At 42.2% G+C, this 18,366-nt stretch overlaps 3 protein-coding genes and 1 pseudogene across 3 annotated transcripts; 2 read left to right on the top strand and 2 right to left on the bottom strand.

Annotated features, from left to right (window-relative positions):
* Positions 1 to 6,041: 6,041 nt before the first annotated feature.
* Positions 6,042 to 6,923, bottom strand: LOC117901327 (thioredoxin domain-containing protein 5 homolog). The gene has a single exon (XM_034812036.1). It carries the CDS (start codon positions 6,921 to 6,923, stop codon positions 6,042 to 6,044), a length of 882 nt encoding a protein of 293 aa, XP_034667927.1.
* Positions 6,924 to 8,102: 1,179 nt separating this feature from the next.
* Positions 8,103 to 8,630, bottom strand: LOC117901191. The gene has a single exon (XM_034811844.1). The coding sequence runs from the start codon at positions 8,601 to 8,603 to the stop codon at positions 8,274 to 8,276; it is 330 nt and encodes a 109-aa protein (XP_034667735.1). The 5' UTR covers positions 8,604 to 8,630; the 3' UTR covers positions 8,103 to 8,273.
* A 1,920-nt stretch (positions 8,631 to 10,550) lies between these two features.
* Positions 10,551 to 11,864, top strand: LOC117900763 (annotated as a pseudogene).
* A 611-nt stretch (positions 11,865 to 12,475) lies between these two features.
* Positions 12,476 to 13,861, top strand: LOC117900183 (odorant receptor 22a-like). Its single transcript, XM_034810429.1, is given in 4 exon segments — positions 12,476 to 13,095; positions 13,098 to 13,314; positions 13,374 to 13,731; positions 13,793 to 13,861. Coding segments are annotated over 4 exon segments (1,191 nt in total). The 5' UTR covers positions 12,476 to 12,548.
* Positions 13,862 to 18,366: the final 4,505 nt, after the last annotated feature.

Below are 18,366 nucleotides of genomic sequence, written 5' to 3'. Positions count from 1 at the left end.
TGGTGTACTGACAAGGATTGTTTTAATGTTCTTTTACTATTAAAAGATCTTTAATACATGTTTATGCATTCCAATAACGATTCAACTCTCTTTTCACTCCCAAATATATTCACAGAAACCCCATTAATTTGCCGGTGCATCAGCAACCATCTCGGGTCATCTCCTCATTTTAATTAAGTCTGAAATTCAAGCAGAAATTTCAATAAAGTACATCAAACAGAGCTGTGAGAGCTGTGAACTTAATGCACACACATGAACCACCTGATTCCAGCTGCTCGCTCTCTCTCTCAGTGATTTACTGCATTGAAAGGACTGCCCCGAAGCCAGTTAGTTGTGCATCTCCCAGTGCCTGAGTGCATCCATAGATATTACATTTAATTTTACATTTAACATGGCATATTTATGGAGCAGTCCACAGGGAGACACCAAAAAAGAACACAGAGAGAACCCCAATACAAATGGCAACTTTTTGTGCCATTTTGTCAAGGTTTTTTGCAGTTGTTTTTATTTATTTTGTGTGAGCGGCAAACCAGAACGGGAGTTCATTAGTTTTTCCTACTGTACGAGTGTGGGTACGTTGTTGTGTGACCAGAAGCATCAAAGCATCGTTCCGGGCCATCAGTGGCAGTTCCTGCCACCCGCAGCCCATTACTCCGCAGCTCCTTTTGCGGATGCTGCTCCATCTGCTTGCCACATGCAACTATAATGGGAACAGACTGGTGCTGCTGCTGCTCCTGCTGCTGCTTCTCGCTTTTGTAATGAAAAGTTGTGGCAACTTGTTGTGTGCCATGATTTGAACAATTTCCATTCCCATTGCCACTTCCTCATGCTGTGCACTTTTAAAGTTTCCTTCAGCCATCCCCTGCACTCCACTTCACTTCACTTCACTCAATGCCTTCTGATGGAAAAGTTATGCATGTTAGAGGTTGTAGATATTCCAGATATGTGCATGGGTATGTGTGTTTATTTTAAAGTAGAAAGTGCCGGAAATTAAGGGAAAATTGGACTGGCAATCATTTCTTTGGGTTTACAACTAGCAAAAAAAGCTACTGTGTGAAAGGAAAACTCAATGTTTACATCTGAACCACAGATCAATGCTTTCAACTATTAAGAAAGAAATATGATCATTGAATTATCTTAGAAGCGAATGTTCACCAGGAGCTTTCCTTCCTGACATTATTCCCATTAAAACGATTGCCGGAAATAAATGAATTTTAGTTTATTTCGCATGAGATTCAAAGTCTTATTAGTTGAATGAATGTTGGCACGTTGCTTGGGGGAAATAAATGCTCTCTAAAATTAGCATGATGACAAAGATAAACACGACATGCATAGCCTGTGTGTGAGTGAAATGTAAAGTCCACAAATAAAGCGCATCCGACACCTCCTAAGTGTCTTTGCATGTTGCTTAATCATTTTCATTTTATATTTACCACTCAAGAAGGCAGCTAAAGCTAACACATGTACTAAGGGTAAGTACTGCGGAGGATCCGTTTGACTGACATACGCATTTGGTGTAACAACATACGCCAGATGTATGGGAATCAATAACTAATGCGATTGTGACAACATTCACGCAGCGTCAAGGGAGCTTTTGCTGGCTTGCCAACTTGGGAGAGACACCGTTACTTTAACGCAAGAGAGCGGAGTTGGCGGGGAGAGAGCGGAGTGGGATGTGAAGAAAGCGCTGTGAGTGGGGAGCGCAGCGCCGTACCCCATGGGATAGGGCCGTGCCGAGCCTGCTTTAGAAGAAGAGAGAGAGCGAGAGCGGGATAGAGCGGCGTGAGCGGGGAGAGTGAAGAAGTGAGCAGGGAGACAGCGAAGTAAGTGTGGAAAAAGCGCGACACAGAGGGATAAGGGGAGACAGCGGCGTGAGCAGGGAGGGCGTAACGGGGCTAGAATGAGAAGGAGATGCTCGAGGAACTGCTTACAGCTCACTGCACAGCACTTGGCAGCCAGCTCCTTCAGGATCTCCCCGCTGGAGTTGTTTCACTTTGTTTTCAATTGCAAAACTTTTGCCAATTCTCAATTCTTTCTGCCTGGAGATAATAGAACCGCTTCGCGGTTCCCTAACCCTCTACCAACTTCAAAAATAAAGTCACTTTACAAGTGAGTGGCGAAAACTCCCTTCAGGCTGGCCAGCAGAGGGTGCAGAGTAAACTAGAACTTCAAACTACTTAATCCACCCATCCATCTGTACCAAGCCAGCTTTAACTTATCTACAAAACAGATATATCGAACCACAAAACAGGAATATCGCATCATAAATATGAATCTACCGCAGTGCATCACTGAGCAAATTGTTGGTGTAACAGCAGCCCCCCTTGAAAACTACCGCAACATGCATGGGACTCAGTGACACACCTCGCCCCTCGGCCACAAGTCCCACACTCCTTCAGCCACACACCTCACACCCCTCGGCTCACACTCACTCCTTCGTCTGCGACAGTTGAAGACATCAATTTACTTTTATTTCCCAGCGTGTTCGCGTCGATGTTTTGGGGTCTTTTGCGGCGCATAAAAGGGTTCCACCAAAGCGAAAAAGGAGTAAATAGTAGCGGACTAGTTGCAGGTTTGAGCTAAGGGAATACCTCGTACTTTATTAAAATTGATTTAAATGAAATTCTATGATCGCTCGAGTGAAACTATTTACATAAACATATTTGATGTGCTTTTTAGACGTTCGTCCTCTGTTGTAATGGACATTAAATGTTGTGTAAAATTAACATATGTTGTACGTATGTACATATGTATGAACATACTCGCATAATCCATATTCCGAAACTTTCCAGGGTATCCCATGTACCCTCTACTCTCAACCATCCAAACGCCGCACTCGATACATTCAAACCTTTGCTTAGCGATTCAATTCAATTGATTCAATTGGGATTGTATCGGGGCTTCGTTTTATGCTCGTTTTGGCCAACACATATTACAGCTTACTGTATCGGATGTGTGGCTGCTTCCTCCCGTCTGCTGTCGCCTGTGCCCGAGTGCCTCATTTATCTGTTGCCAATGGGTTCCCGGGTCCCTCGCAAACGTTTTACTTGTGTGTTAGAGTGTTCGAGTGTGTGTGAGGGAGACATTTTCACAAAATTTAATATTATGCGAAAATAACTTTTTTATATTTTTCAGTGTTTTTCGCTCGCTCTTTTACGAGCCGATAATGTTATTGGCCTAGGAATTTTATGAATTGACCATTTTCTCTGAGGGATAGATATTTTATCTGTTTTCTGGTGAGGCGCGGCCCTCTTTTCCTCAATGACTTTTGCAATTTGCCTCAAAAATTGTGTCACGACTAGTTTCGTTACACTTCATTCCATTTCCTTTGTGCATATTTTACCCCGGCCATCGGTGGTCCCCACAGAGAGAGGTTTTACGAGTAGATGATACGGTGGCCCGCTTGGAATTTCCGTGCACTTTGAGCTTTGCCTTTTCTTGGCCCAGATCCATTCCCCACTTCTGGATGCCATTGTCTGGAAGGACAAAATATTTTGCGACTTTGCGGATGGCTCTCACAGTGGTTTGGGTCTTCAAATTGTGGAACAACAGCTGGAGGCAAGGCCCGAAATTGGGGCATGAGTGTGGTTGGAATTTGATATATGTTTGATGCTGAAAACTTGAAAGTCACATCAGGTGGGTGCTCTTGAAATTAGTTTGCTGGCAAAAAAAAAAAAAAATGTTAAATATCATGTATACAGGGGGTAGTCACTGTCCAAAGTCTCATATGGGAATTCGTGGGAAATGCCAGGTAAAAATACACAGGAAAAGGTTTATGTTTCGTTTCAAATAAATGTGTAAGCTGTAATCTTTTCCAACAAATATTTTTTTAAATTAATAAATTGTTGTCCGTTTTTAAATCTGGTCCAATATCTCATAGAACACATTATCTCTCTCTCTCTCTCTCTGCCTCTGTTCATATTTGCAATAAAACCTCTTAACTCTTTCTTTATCACAACTTTACGAAACTTTTCATGGTTTATTCTTTAGTAAAAATATGCTAAACCAGAAACAATATTGACTGTTGCATCACCAATCGTGGAACTTCTGTGTAAATATTTTGCAGCAGAACACTCCAAAAACTCCATCTTTAACTCAGATAATTTTTTCTTCGTTCTTTTAGAGTTGCCCAAAAGTAAATAACAAGTTAAATCCAATACAAAAAGTTTACTACTTCGCTACATTTCTCAGACCACAGTGCCTGAATGCAGTTCACTTACATACGAATAAGTACAAAAATCTATGTACAGGCTATGTCTGTGCACATGTGCTACTGACTGTATGCATCGTCTGCACTTTGACACTCACACAGAGTTACATTCCTGTCATTGAGCTATTTTGTTCGAGTGCCAACCGAAAAGTTTGGAGCAGAATAAAAAAAAGTTTGTACCCATCACCGAAGAGAGGAGAAACTTTTCTGCGGACGACAGAGACAGAAACTTCTTGTGCTGTTTGTTGCTCCTTCGGATTAATATTTTCTTTTGCGTGTCCTCCCCTTTTTTCCAGACGCATTCCGGGGCGCCTCACGCTTTTTTTTGCACTGTCCCGTGCCGGTCACTTGAAATGCAATTTCAAAGAAATATTCCGCTCAAGAGTATCAAGATACACGATGGATAGCTGAGCTTTTTCTTCCTTTGTAAAGCTATTTGTTTTTTACGCTAAAGTTGCAAGTCAACTGTGACCGTCGCGACGGTCTGTCAGTCAGTGTGTAAGTCAGTTTTTGGCAAAGTCCATTTGACGTCAGTTGTCTTCAGAGTTTGCCTTCATACAGTGGACATTACGGTCAATGAACAGAGGTTGAGGAATTATAAACTTTATTGAGCTGTTGTCTGGGAATGAGAATACTTCTTGTAATTCCACAACCAACAGGTGTCATTGATAACACATTATTATTTATGACACAAGCACAAGAAATTCCACTGTACCTAAGGAATCAGCGCGGCCCCGTTACACATAAAATCTACCGCTCTGGTTTTGGTACATGCGTTGAGAGCTTTTTAAATAATAAATGCGTTACCCGCCACAGCAATGCACTGGAAGCGTTACAGCAAAAGTATATGGAGAGAGAGCAGGCGGCACAATATGCATGGGCATTGTTTTTGCAATGTTAACATGCTTGCAGCCTCTACAGTACATACATCTCTCTCCGTGCCGCTCTCATCAATCTTCCCCCACTCCTCTCCCCCCACATTCGGCCATGAAAAAAAGACATTTCAAATGGCGCACTAAATTACTAAAACCCACATGCAAACACACAATCCCACCCCACAGAACTTCGCACGCTTACTCTCCCACTCTTATTCTCACACTCGCACTCTCCCACTCTCACCAGCTCAACACTCTTTGCATTGCCGAAAAAAATACAAGAGAGAAGTGCAAGCATTGATGACCGAAAGCTGTGATACTCTCAGGCTGTTCCTATGGGACTGCTGCCTTCGCTATGCTACAAACAACTCTGCAAATTCGTCATACCCTCTTCTAGGGCATAACAAGTCTATGCAGCTGAGAATACAATTTACGCTTTGCCAGGCGTTTTTCATGCATGTTTGTTGTTGCCGTTGGCAAACTTTTTATGGTCGCATCATGGAAGAAGCGCGTTGTTGTTGTTCTTTATGTTTGTTTTGGCTTAACCCGCATGCATGTGGTGGGGGTGGTGGTGATGTCTGCTTGTAATGTGCATCTGGTTGACAAAACTTTGTGAAATCATTAAGAAACGCACTCGAATGCAAAAACCTACTAAAAGAGGATAACAGAGTAGAAAGAGAGTAGAGTGAGAAGAGAGTGCTCGTGCCTGTCAAAGCTCTCAGAAAGTTGTGCGGTTTATCAGGAAGAGACGACATGATTTTAATAGCAGCAACGAATAATTTTACGGGGTTAATACACAAAGAGTGTGAGGGAGATGGCGAGATAAAAATGAACTTAAAATAAAGCTATTCGACACATGTTACAGTAAGCACTCATGCAGCTCAAGAGAGGACACTCTGGGATGGCGGCTGCTCTGCGAAGAAGCCTTCCTTTTATAGGTATACTTTTTATTTCATTTAAATCAACAAATAATTTTTGATAAATCCCAACATGCTGATAAAAACCAAAACTCCTTTTGGATAACATGGATTACTGGGAGCAGTTGAAACTTTGTGAGCTGGCAGCGAGCCGTTATTATCAATCATATCTAAGACGAAACGCTTCATCAACTTCAAGTTGCCCCCGCCGTTATAGACCCTGATGTCATTACCACGGCCAAACCATATCATCTTTGGCACGGCGGTTATATGATACATTTTGCATAAATCTTTGAAGTCGGAACAATCGAGCTCTCCGATACAAACTCCCGTTTCCTGCTTCAGTTCGATGGCCAGATCAATCCACACCTGCTTTATGGCCAAACAGAATGCGCAGCTTGGTTGAAAGAACTTCACAAAGAAATTCCTACTTTTGGTGTATGAATCGAAATTTTTGTTGGTCAATGGGAACACTTCACCGAGCTTACAGCCCTCGGACTTGTCGTTTTGCTGTTCATCTTCCTTTTTCACGAGAATTTTCGCGGGCATAAAGGCGCTCGTGTTGTACGATTTCTTTGGCACTCCATCGTTCCTTTCAAAGTACAGAAGAGTCGGGTAGTTCGTGACATTATTACTGATGCAAAAGGACTCGTAAGTGGAACAGTTTATGGCGCCAATGGCAAGACTCGTACTGGCTATACCCTGTATGCCCATCAGCGTCCACAATATGCTGTATAAACTATTACAGCTCTGGCAGAGCATTCCGTAGAACTCGACAATGAGATTCTTCTTTTTCAGATTCGTTTCAAAATCATCGGTAGTCCAGTCGATTGATTGCTTGAGGTCCTCTACTTCCGATGTTGGTGTTTCTATCAGACTGATGCATATGAATACAGCAATAAATAACGAGAGTTGAAACATTTTCGTCTCTCTTGTCATATATTTCCCGGCTAATTTGGTTTAACTATAGAAATACCACAGCTCGGTAGATAAAGGACAACAAACGCAGGGCTTAGGTGTATCTAAAATACAACTTTAAAGTCTAAAACTTCATTCTAAATGGACAAAAAGTTGACTGAAATTATATTATTTTTGTTATTTACCCCCGGGGATGTTGGCATGGGTACCCATAGAAGATACTTTGGAAATTGATCAATTAAACATTCAGATTCTTCTGACGTTTAATATAACATAATTGTATGCACATTTTGTAAATAAAATGCCTAATAATCACTTAGTTTATTTGTCGAAATATCATAGTAAAATGGCCAAAAAGTTCATAAAAAGCATGACAATATTAACCGTTAAATAACTTATTTCTCTTGCTCCTGACTTTTCGACGATTGTTCCATTTGAGGCTAGCATTTCATCGACAAAATTTCTCAAAGACTCCACTTCGTGTCTGCCTTTGTAGGAGCCAAGTTGGCGCCCGTTCTGATACCACAGAAAAGTCGGACGTGCTTCGATTTGTAGTTCGTGGCAAATTTCTTTCGATTTTGTGCAGTCCAAATCCGAGATGCAAACGGCGTCCCTGTATTCCATTTCTTTGGCCAGCTTAACCAATTTGATTTTGGCCAGATCGGACACGTAGCTCAAAGGGGATTCAAAGATCAGGATAAAAAATCTTCCAGTTTGTGTCATCACATTAAAATTATTGGTATTCAGGTTTAAGACCTTGCCGGGTGTGCATTTCTCGATTACTCCTGTGACATCATCATCATCGTCAGCAACAACTTGGTGCATTTCATGCACTTCACTGCCTTCCCTGGGCTGAATTTCATCCTCTATATCCTCATCTGCAGATTTATCGTTGGGCAAAGAGTCCGTGGATTCTTCAGTTGGAAATTCTTCGATTTCATTGCCATTACAATATGATAAGTATGTTAGAAAAACCACAATGAACGCCAGCACTAAGAAAAAACGGTGAAACATTTCTCTACGCCTAATTTTTGAAGTGTAAAAATCTTTCTTTTTGAAACGTTAAGCAAAGGCTAAAAAAATTATAGAAACTGGGTGGATATTCGAAAGATAATTAAACCTTTAAAACCTTTCAAAAAATTCGGATCAAACGAAAGAAAAACACTTGGAGCGAATTGCATATTTTTCTTGTTTATATTTCATTCAAAAAAATCATCTATTGGTTCGGCTTATTGAGTTTTAGAAACTTGAGGAGATTTCTCTTATAGACTAATTTCACATGCTTGTAGTATGATTAGAGTTCGGAAAGAGTTGTTTGTAGTATAGAATTTTCACACAGTTTTCGCTTGCTGTTCAGAGCCACTGCCCGCCCTCGGTGAGCTTCCGGGGATCGATGTTCAGGCCGAGTTTCTCGAGTTTCCGCACTTTGCGCATCTGCTTGGTGAGTCGCCGCTTGAAGGTGATCTCCCTGTTGAGATTCATAATCTCAATGGTGTCAAACTGCCGTATGTTCTTGATGGTCTGCAGTATCAAATTGTCCGTCAGGTGCAGCTTGATCGTGGACATCTTCATGAAGGGCACATCGCGACGTCGCAGCTCCTCGCGATACGCAAACAGCGTGTAGTGCAACGAAGGCATCGAGGGCAGAGGACGCTCCATTTGGGGGAATAATAAATCAGCCATAATTTCGTTATGTTCAAAGCTGATGTCTGATGATGTGTTAGCGTCGAGTGTCCAGAACGCAATGGTGCCATGGCTCGTGCGTCTCTCAGTTTTATATGCAACCTCAGGCTACCTGCCGCCCTAGACAAATCTCCTCCTTCCTCTTAAGCAGAATTTTGCCTGAGCCACCAGTAATTTTCTTTCTTGGGAAAATCCCTTACAGTGGCAGCTGGCGCTATGCCGGCCTACCTGCTGTGGCAGCTGCAAATTGCAGTCTCTGCTCTGAGGCACACGATTAGTCTGGAATTTTCCACTTCCTCCCGCACCTTTCCTGCATCTTTCTGTTGGGCAAAAATCTGCTATTCAACGCAATTCACGTATCGCATAAACTCGCATTTCGATCGGGTTTGGTGCTAAAATTTTAATGAGCTCGCGACCTAGAAAAAAAGAGCATGCCAAATGCAAAATTTTATTTCACCTTATTTCCCATTCACTGGAATCCAAACTGCAGTGCGAGGACGTTTTGGCGTAATTTTACGGCCATTTGAAATTGTTTTCCTTTGCGCTCCTTTGAGCTGACCCTGCACTGCCTGCCATCGCAATTAAAATAAATTGCATTCACTCAAAGGATTGACGGCTGCTCTGACGACGAACCCTGCTGACTGGTCGGACTGGTCGGACTGGACAACCAGTGGGCTCCATTCCTGTATGCTGTGTGAGCGTCGCTCAAAGGTTTGACCCAAAAAAGAAAAACGAGAGAAAAGATTTTCATGGTATTCAACGCGTATTCATTTAATTAGCTCGAGTTGCTTAAAGCGCGACAAAAGTCCTGTAATATCACGGAAAATAAATTCAGTAATAATAATTAAACAGAATTTATTTTTAATTGCATCAATCAGAACAGCAGGCGGGATGTTTCTCAATCTGATTGAGGTGGATGGAAATTTCGTGGTTCATTTAAACTCTGAAGCTGTTAAAACGAATTCCTTCGGCTTAAAAATTCAGCTCGAAGCGGTGGAAAAAGGAGGCTTGGAATATCTCCATAAAGCCTACGACTTATTCTCTATATATTCTGCATATAAATATTATTAACTTCTGTCTACTCCTTCCACTCATCAGACACTCGATGAATCGAACCCCATCGAGGACTCAGCGTATCCTGGCCTGAGGTGCGGGAAGCCTGTTGGCTCCCATTTTAAAATGCTAAACTCCGCCGCAACCAAAAACAAATGGCTTTAAATTAGGCAGCACATTTCAATTACATTCCAGTCAGTGCAGCACTGAAAATGCTGTTGCCGAAAAATAAGCTTATTAAAATCGAGCACAATGTTTATAAATTATATTTCTGGGTTTTGCATATCATGGTCTGTGGTTTCGTTACCAAATGGGATTATTTATAGGCCCTACAAATGACCAAATAACTAATCTATTTTTACATGCCAACATATGAATGTATTTTTGTCTGGTCAGGGAATGTAATGCGGTTTGAACATGAGGTGAAATATTTCCATTCTTTTCAACAGTGTTTACGCAGCCCTTTCATTCCCAAAATTAATAATTCAGCCAGTTCCAGTGGAGCTTTTTCGAACTCGAAAAGACGTTAAGAAATTAAGAATTTAAAATGTGAAACAGTGCGTGGTGGCATATTTTGACTAGCAGATACTCTTTAAATCGATTCTAAAATTAGAATTCAATTAAAAACCATTCCATTTAAATTATATAACAAATTAAATTAATTTGAAATAAACTAATTATATACATATTGGGATATACACATATTTTCTTGCTCGTTTTTTCTTTTCTTTTGTGGCCAACATCAGGCTACATACAACATGCCCGAGTTGTTGGCGAAAAAAATGGCAAGGCATGTAAACCACAACAAGCCACAACAAACCACGCAGCCGGCGAACTATAAAAGACATTTTTGCCTTCACCTTTCGATATATTCATCGAATAACCACGGTAAAGATGTTGAGCAAGTTTTTTCCGCGTATCGAAGTCCCGCCGTTGACGGAGCAGACTCGGTCCCGCGATGCCTTTGTCTACTTGGATCAATGTCAAAAGGTTTTGGGCTGGACCGCGCCCGACGATAAAAGTGGAGAGTCCATTATATAATTTGGGCGATTTTTCTGAATTTGCTGTTCATGTTCATCCTACCGATCTCGTTGCTGATGCCATATCTTCAGATGTTCAACAGCTTCACTCCGGGAGAGTTTCTCAGCTCCCTGGAGATCACGGTCAATATGTACGGATGTGTGCTTAAGTCCCTCTTCATCATTTGGGGATACAAGGGTTTCCAGGCATCCAAAAAGGTGCTGGATCAACTGGACCTGCGCTGCACCAGCGCTGAGGAACGCTCCAGCGTGCACCGCTGTGTGGCTCTGGGCAACATGTGTTACGTTGTCTTTCACATTGTTTACTTCGGATATGTTGCCGTCAATTTTACTGGTTACATTCTGATGGGCCGGCACGCCTGGTTGATGTACCTCCCTGGGCTGGACGAGGAGAAGAACTTTTTTATTTCCAGCGTGTGCGAGGTTATGCTGATGAGTGGCGGTGTCCTCATGGATCAGTGCACGGATGTCTCTCCTCTGGCCCACATGCTGATGGCTCGCTGTCACATCCTTCTGCTCAAGGATCGGTTGACTAAACTGCGCACGGATCCCACTAAAAGAGAGGAGCAACACCATGATGAGCTGAGAAAGTGCATCCAGGACCACTGTTTGATTTTGGAGTGAGTAGTTTGCCTTTCAGCGCCAATTTGTGATTCTATAGGCTACGACCCCTTAGCTATTTCAATGCTTTGCGGCCCATCTACTCGGGCACCATCTTCGTGCAGTTCCTTCTGATTGGCATAGTTCTGGGTCTGTCCATGATCAACGTCATGTTTTTTACAACCTTCTGGACGGGCCTCGGCACCGTGTGCTTCATGGTCTGTGTATTGCTGGAAACATTTCCTGTTTGCTACCTTTGCAACGTGATCATCGATGATTGCCAGGACCTCTCTGATTGTTTGTTTCAATCGGATTGGACGGCAGCCAGTCGCCAATACAAGTCCACAATGGTCTACTTTCTGCATAATCTTCAGCAACCAATTATACTGACAGCAGGTGGAGTGTTTCCCATCTGCATGCAGACGAATCTATCGGTAAGATTTTAAATAATTTCCCTAAATGAAGCAACAAATAATGATCGATGGTCGATTCTTCGTAGATGGTAAAGTTGGCTTTTTCTGTGGTCACCATAATAAAACAATTCAATCTGGCAGATAAGTTTCAGTAAGAGAAACTATTCACTATTTAGATTCACAAAATCACAAGTAGAAGCTAATAAATAATAACACTTAATTTATATTTTTGTGTGTTGGAATATTATTTACAAGGCTTAACAGGTTGTAATTGGGGAGCGGAAAATTTAAAACCCTTTTAGACGATGCATGCTTACATCTGATGCTTAAAATCTCATTTTACTCATACAATGCGCTTTGAGCTTTCTTGCTATGTCTCACTCATTCTGCCCTCAGTCTGATCCAAGCTGCATGCACAATCCTGCAGCGTGTGAACAAAGCGTGCAGCCTCACAGACATGAAAGCTCTACGCACGAGCTTATTCTCAGAGCAGAGAGCGCTAACAGCACTGTAAACGGGTGCGCCACTGTTAGTGGGCAGCGGAAATCTTACCCTCCTTACAGCGATCGCCGCTTCGCTGCGCTGTTAACTGTTAACAGCTCGCCAGCGCTGCTGGTTTGAACATGAGTTGCAATATTGCCATTTTTCCAGCACTTTCATTCCCGAATTTAATAATTCAACAAATTATAGTGCAACTTTTTTTAAGAAGAAAATAATTTTTGAACTAGGAAAAAAAGTCAAAGTCATCTAAGAAAAACCACAACAAACCCCAAACGGCAAACTATAAAAGACATTTGTGCCTTCACCTGCGATACAGTCGAAAAATAACCAAGGACAAGATGTTGAGCAAGTTTTTTCCGCGCATCAAAGCCCTGCCATTGACGGAGAAGACTCGGTCCCGCGATGCCTTTGTCTACTTGGATCGATGTCAAAAAGTGTTCGGCTGGACAGCGCCCGACGATGCCAAATGGAGAGCTCCCTATATTATGTGGGGAATATTCCTGAATTTGCTGCTAATCTTTCTCCTACCTATCTCGATGTTGGTTTCGTATATTCAGATGTTCAAGAGCTTCACGGCGGGGGAGTTTCTCAGCTCCCTGGAGATCACGGTCAATATGTACGGATGTGTTCTGAAGTGCCTCTTCACCATTTGGGGATACAAGGGCTTTCAGGCATCCAATAAGGTGCTGGATCAACTGGATCTGCGCTGCACCAGCGCTGAGGAACGCTCCAGCGTGCACCGCTGCGTGGCTCTGGGCAACATGTGTTACGTGTTCTATCACATTGTTTACTCGGGATTTGTTGTCGTCAATTGGACAGGATATCTTCTGATGGGCCGGCACGCCTGGTTGATGTACCTCCCGGGGCTGGATGCGGAGCGGAACTTTTTGTATCCAGCGTTTGCGAGATGCTGCTGATGGGTTCCTGTGTGACCATGGATCAGTGCACGGATGTCTCTCCTCTGGCCCACATGCTGATGGCTCGCTGTCACATCCTTCTGCTCAAGGATCGGTTGACTAAACTGCGCACGGATCCCACTAAAAATGAGGAGGAGCACCATGATGAGCTGAGAAAATGTGTCCAGGACCATTGTTTGATATTGGAGTGAGTAGTTTTCTCATCTGGAACATTTTTTGTTGTAGACTTACCCCTCAACGCCTTAGCTATGTCAGTGCTCTGCGGCCCGTCTTCTCGGGCACCATCTTCGTGCAGTTTCTCCTGATTGGCATTGTTCTGGGTCTGTCCATGATCAATGTCATGTTCTTTTCAACCCTTTGGACCGGCCTCGGCACCGTGTGCTTCATGTTCTGTGTGTTGATTGAAACCTCTCCGCTCTGCTACCTTTGCAACATGATCATCGATGATTGTCAGGACCTCTCCGATAGTTTGTTTCAATCGGATTGGACGGCAGCCAGTCGCCAATACAAGTCCACATTGGTCTACTTTCTGCATAATCTTCAGCAACCAATTATACTGACAGCAGGTGGAGTGTTTCCCATCTGCATGCAGACGAATCTATCGGTAAGAATGAATATTCTGTGAATGAAGCATTATGTAAAATATGATTTCCGATTCTTCGTAGATGGTAAAGCTTGCTTTTTCGGTTGTCACTATAATAAAACAATTCAATCTGGCGGATAAGTTTCAGTAAGAGAAACTGCTGATAGGAGGATACCTAGAACATGAATCTGTGTCCTTTCGGAATCACAAAAACGTTTATTTCAGAAAATATGGATATCTGATCTCACTTGTAGAACATTCACCAGTAGAAGATAATAAATTAGGCACAAAATGGTTTTAAATTCAGATTTATCCACGCTTAATTTAATCTGTTTAATACACAATGAGGTACGGTATGATGCTCCCATTTTAAAATTCAATCCTCACCTTGCCAGTTATTTGTTTGCTTCCTTATCATGTAAATTCTCCTAAAACAAATGTCGTTATTCAATTAGACAGCTAAATTCAATTATATTCGGGTCCGTATTGCACTTCCATTGCCAAAAATAAAGCTAATTATATTTGGGCAAACCATTTGTACACGTAATTTATATTTTTGTGTGTTTGGATATCATGCTGTGTGGTTTCGATGCCATTTGCCATCATTTGTATGGCCAAAAACTACCACAAAAATAATGAATTTTCACATTTATACACGTAATAAAGTGCTGGTTAAGCCAATTCAATCCATTTTATATTTTAGGCCTTGAAGAAGAATTTAGTCCCGAAACTATTAGGTCCCGTCTTTCGTAATCATAATCGCTGCTGTTCTTTACATTTTACCCCTGTGATCACGAAACGAATTGAAACCAATTTTTAAATTTAAAATATTTCGATTAATTAAGAGACCGTGGAAAAGATCCTAGGCCACATTTGTATGGCTCGCTGTCTGTTTCGCCTGCATTTAATTTGCATATGGTTGCTGGTGCCGTGCCGTGTCCTTTTGTGTCCCGCGTCTGTCTGTGTCCTCAATGCCAAAGAGTCAATATTATTATGGTCTACGCAACCCGTTGGCCTGTTTCTGTGGTGTGGTGTGGTGTGGTGTGGTGGGGAGGGGGGTAGGCAGCCGCAAAGCGTTGGCAAAAATGCTTTCAATTAATTAAACACCCGAAAAGCAACACCATGATGAAAATGCAATGTGCTGAGAGAGCGAATAAGAGAGACATGTATACCCGTACAGAGTGCGAAACACAAGCGACTCAATCAAAGAAGAAATTAAAGTCAGACGAAAGATCGACACGTTAGATACCCTAACAGATGCATATCTTGATATTAGATAATACTGATGCCAACTACAGCATGTGTTTCGACAGATATTTGTAGACTTCTAGAACCTGCAGAAATGAGAATGTTGCGGCTATACCTTAAAGATTTGCAACTGATTTTATCTTCTTCAGGGTATAACAATGCCACCATAGGACCCCACAAGGATGAAGGCCTCCTCTCACTCTCTCTTTTTTGTGTCTGCTTCTGTGTGTGCGTAAGTGTGCGTGTCTGTGGCAAGTGCGGCATGCAGCTCATTAATAATACAGATAATGTGTGTTGGAGGCAATCATTTTTCGGTTGCATGCCAGCGCGGTTGCGCTGATTAACACAGCCACCGGTCAGCAGAATGTCAGCGAATATTGCCTGTGCGGGTGGTGGCCTGTATTCCGATGCCATCGGTTAAGAGTAACGGGAATGTGAGACAACGAACAGTTACAATGCGAATTAATGGCGTTTTGGTAATGTTTTCACTCGGTTAATTGCATGTTTCGTGGCATACTTATCGGAGAATTGGAATTGGGTAGCCTTTTAATGGCTTCTCAGCAATAAATCCTGCACTACTGTAAATAATAATCGCAATACATTTTAAATGCACATTCCTGGAAGCCTCTTTTAAGAGAGAGATTGAAAGTGCATAAAATACTTTCAGACTGAGGTACTGAGTCCATTAGTGTCTTAAATGGAGTAAAGACTATGGTTATGGGTTTGCACAGATTAAATATTTATTGAGTTTAAGATTAGTTCGTAAACAACTTTGATACATTTGCGCAACATTTATTTGCCAAGCTATTAGGCTTTTTTAATTGCTGGTAGGTAAAAGCTGCCAGGTAGATTTAGTGACGATCAGCGCGGGCATAACTACAAAGCCAACGGGACTTGCACTGTGCAGAACTTCTGAGAAGAGAGCAAGAGAGTAGTGGTTGTTGAAGAACGTGAGAGCAGCTTGGGGCTGGAGCGCGGCAGCACAGCTTCGACACTGCAACTGCAGTTACGAAACGAAGAAGGTGGAGGGGATAGAGAGACGAAAGAACGACCGCTGCCGTGCGTAAGCGCAAGCAGGTAGCGATGTTTGTGTACAGTGGGCAACGCAAATATATGTACACATATAATTTGAACTACTTAAGGATGATACACTAACTAAATATTATCTTAAGATTTGTTCTAGTATTGAACTTCAATGCGTGCAGAAGCGGTTCGTTCCGTCGGCACGTTCTAAATTTGTGATTTGCACAAACAAATTAGCTTACATTTTCGGTGTATTTGTGAATCAACCAACCTTACCTTTTAAAAGTTTTTTTATTTCAAATAAATTTTAAATATGGAATTTACTTTTTGCAGCTATTTACCCACAATTAACAAATCATGCATCTCGTCACCACCAATTTCCCAACTTTTCTACATTCCCCCATCAGCATAGATTGGTATGTCCACCATAAAACGGGAAACTTAAAGTTTGGTCAATAAATCTACTGTTCTCTCGCACTCGCCCTCGCCCTCGCGAAGCTGCGATGCCTACAGCGGCAGTCCCTTTCGCGCTGTCCACTTAATAAAGTGCAAACAGGCAAGTGATTATTTCACAGCTATTGTTGGACGCCCCCTCTTGTGCTCCCGCAGACAGCGTTCACTACAGGGAAGCGGATGCGGGCAGGACGTGGCAGGGCCAGCTGGGGAGTGAGCTGGTACAACAAAAGGATTTGCGTAATAACCAAAGAAACGAACCAGAAACAGAATCACCCGAAACAGATATAAAAAATACAATAACGAAAAGAAAGCGCGAAAAATTGTGCAGCGTGAAAAAAACTGTAAGAGTACGGGCATACAATGGCAAACAAAGGATAGAGAGGGAGGGAGAGATTGGGAGATGGTTGGTGGGTCGGTCATCTGCTGCCCAGAGTGCTGCTGTAGAAATTTACGAGTTGCTTTATGGTGCCACCAACACACGTACGGACCGATATGGAAATGGTCACGCACTGAAACTCATACGCTCACTCATTTGCCTCGAGCTGGCAGGTTCTCTCTGCCACACACACACGCACACCATGGAGGAAGAGAGCGTAGGGTAGACTGGACAGAGAGATCCCTTTACTTTCGTTCTCATTCTCATTTTCGAACACGAACACTGGAAGAAAGCTTTTGTTTTATGGCATAAACAATTCATATAAAAATAGTCTGAAAAATGTATACTTTAATTTTACCTGAAGAAATACCACCTAATTAGTCATTGATATTTTAATACATTTTAGTTTTCTTTTCTCCTAGTGTATGAATTTTTATACTTGCGAGAAATCCACTCTTGAGTACACAAACCCACTTCCACACTCAGAGAATGGCTGCAAACATTTAAGGGGATTTCGAACGCACTGTTATTGAAAAGTAAATGATTGCTAACAGAAAATGCACATTGATTAAAACAAACTCGTTTGGAGTGAACTGCAGCAATGAAAGCTTATTTAAATACGCTCAACAAATAATCACATAATTTATTTATGTTAAATGGAGTCAAAGGAGTGCAAAATGTGACATGAATTATGTGTTATTATATCTTTCCAAAAATAAACCAAATAACCAACTAAATATAGAACTTCCTGCAGCATTCAAATACAAAGCTGCTAGATAACCATGACGGGATCTATGGTCACAAAAAAGGGGCTCTCAAATTAGCGTTCATCATCAATCATCTGTTTGGGGCTGATGCAGCACGAGAGTAGCAGCGTCAGTCGAGGCCAATGGGGTAGAATGCTGACGCTAATTGCAATTTGTGGTTACATGCAACAGCAGCAGAAGAGGCAGGCAGCAGCCAGCTCAATGCACCATGCCATTCACGTTACAGTCGCCGGCAAACATCGTTTGGATTTTGGCAGCCCTGCCACCTCCCATGCCCTGAGTACCTCTACCTTCCGCCAAAGCATGATGATGGATTTGGGTTGGAAAGTGCCGCGAAGTCGAAAAACCGCACCACACGAGGAGTCGTCATCTACTCCATGCCAAGCAATTCAATTGAGAGAAGTTCGGGACTGAGGCCGGGTAACCAGGTAAACTCAATCAAGGACACAGGTGGCCGACTCACTGCTTCCACATATCCTCGCATGCAAATCAAGTGTGCAGTGTTTGCCCAAAGGGGCTAAAAGGGTTTCGTGTTCAATGTTTTCACTGCGTATGCATACTCGTAAATCGACGACCATCTTTGATCTTTCATCCTTAAATATTGAGTATTGAAAATATTGCAAAAATGTACTTTCATCTTGGCAATAAACGATGCCATAAGTGAAGGAAGCTGTCTGGCATACGAAATGCAAATGAAGCTAAAAAGGTAGCAAAGAAGGGGATTCGATTAAAGTTTAGAGTTAAGCATCCGCTGTGGTAGCTTAATGTAATGTAAAATAAACGCTT

The sequence above is a fragment of the Drosophila subobscura genome, chromosome U (assembly GCF_008121235.1).
Source record: "Drosophila subobscura isolate 14011-0131.10 chromosome U, UCBerk_Dsub_1.0, whole genome shotgun sequence".
NCBI classification, from domain to species: domain Eukaryota; kingdom Metazoa; phylum Arthropoda; class Insecta; order Diptera; family Drosophilidae; genus Drosophila; species Drosophila subobscura.
This window is presented reverse-complemented; position numbering and strand designations above follow the sequence as displayed.

What these genes read in the sequence shown, in the direction of transcription:
- LOC117901327 (XM_034812036.1), bottom strand. Translation starts at nt 6,923, where the DNA reads ATGTTTCAACTCTCGTTATTTATTGCTGTATTCATATGCATCAGTCTG.
- LOC117901191 (XM_034811844.1), bottom strand. Translation starts at nt 8,603, where the DNA reads ATGGCTGATTTATTATTCCCCCAAATGGAGCGTCCTCTGCCCTCGATG.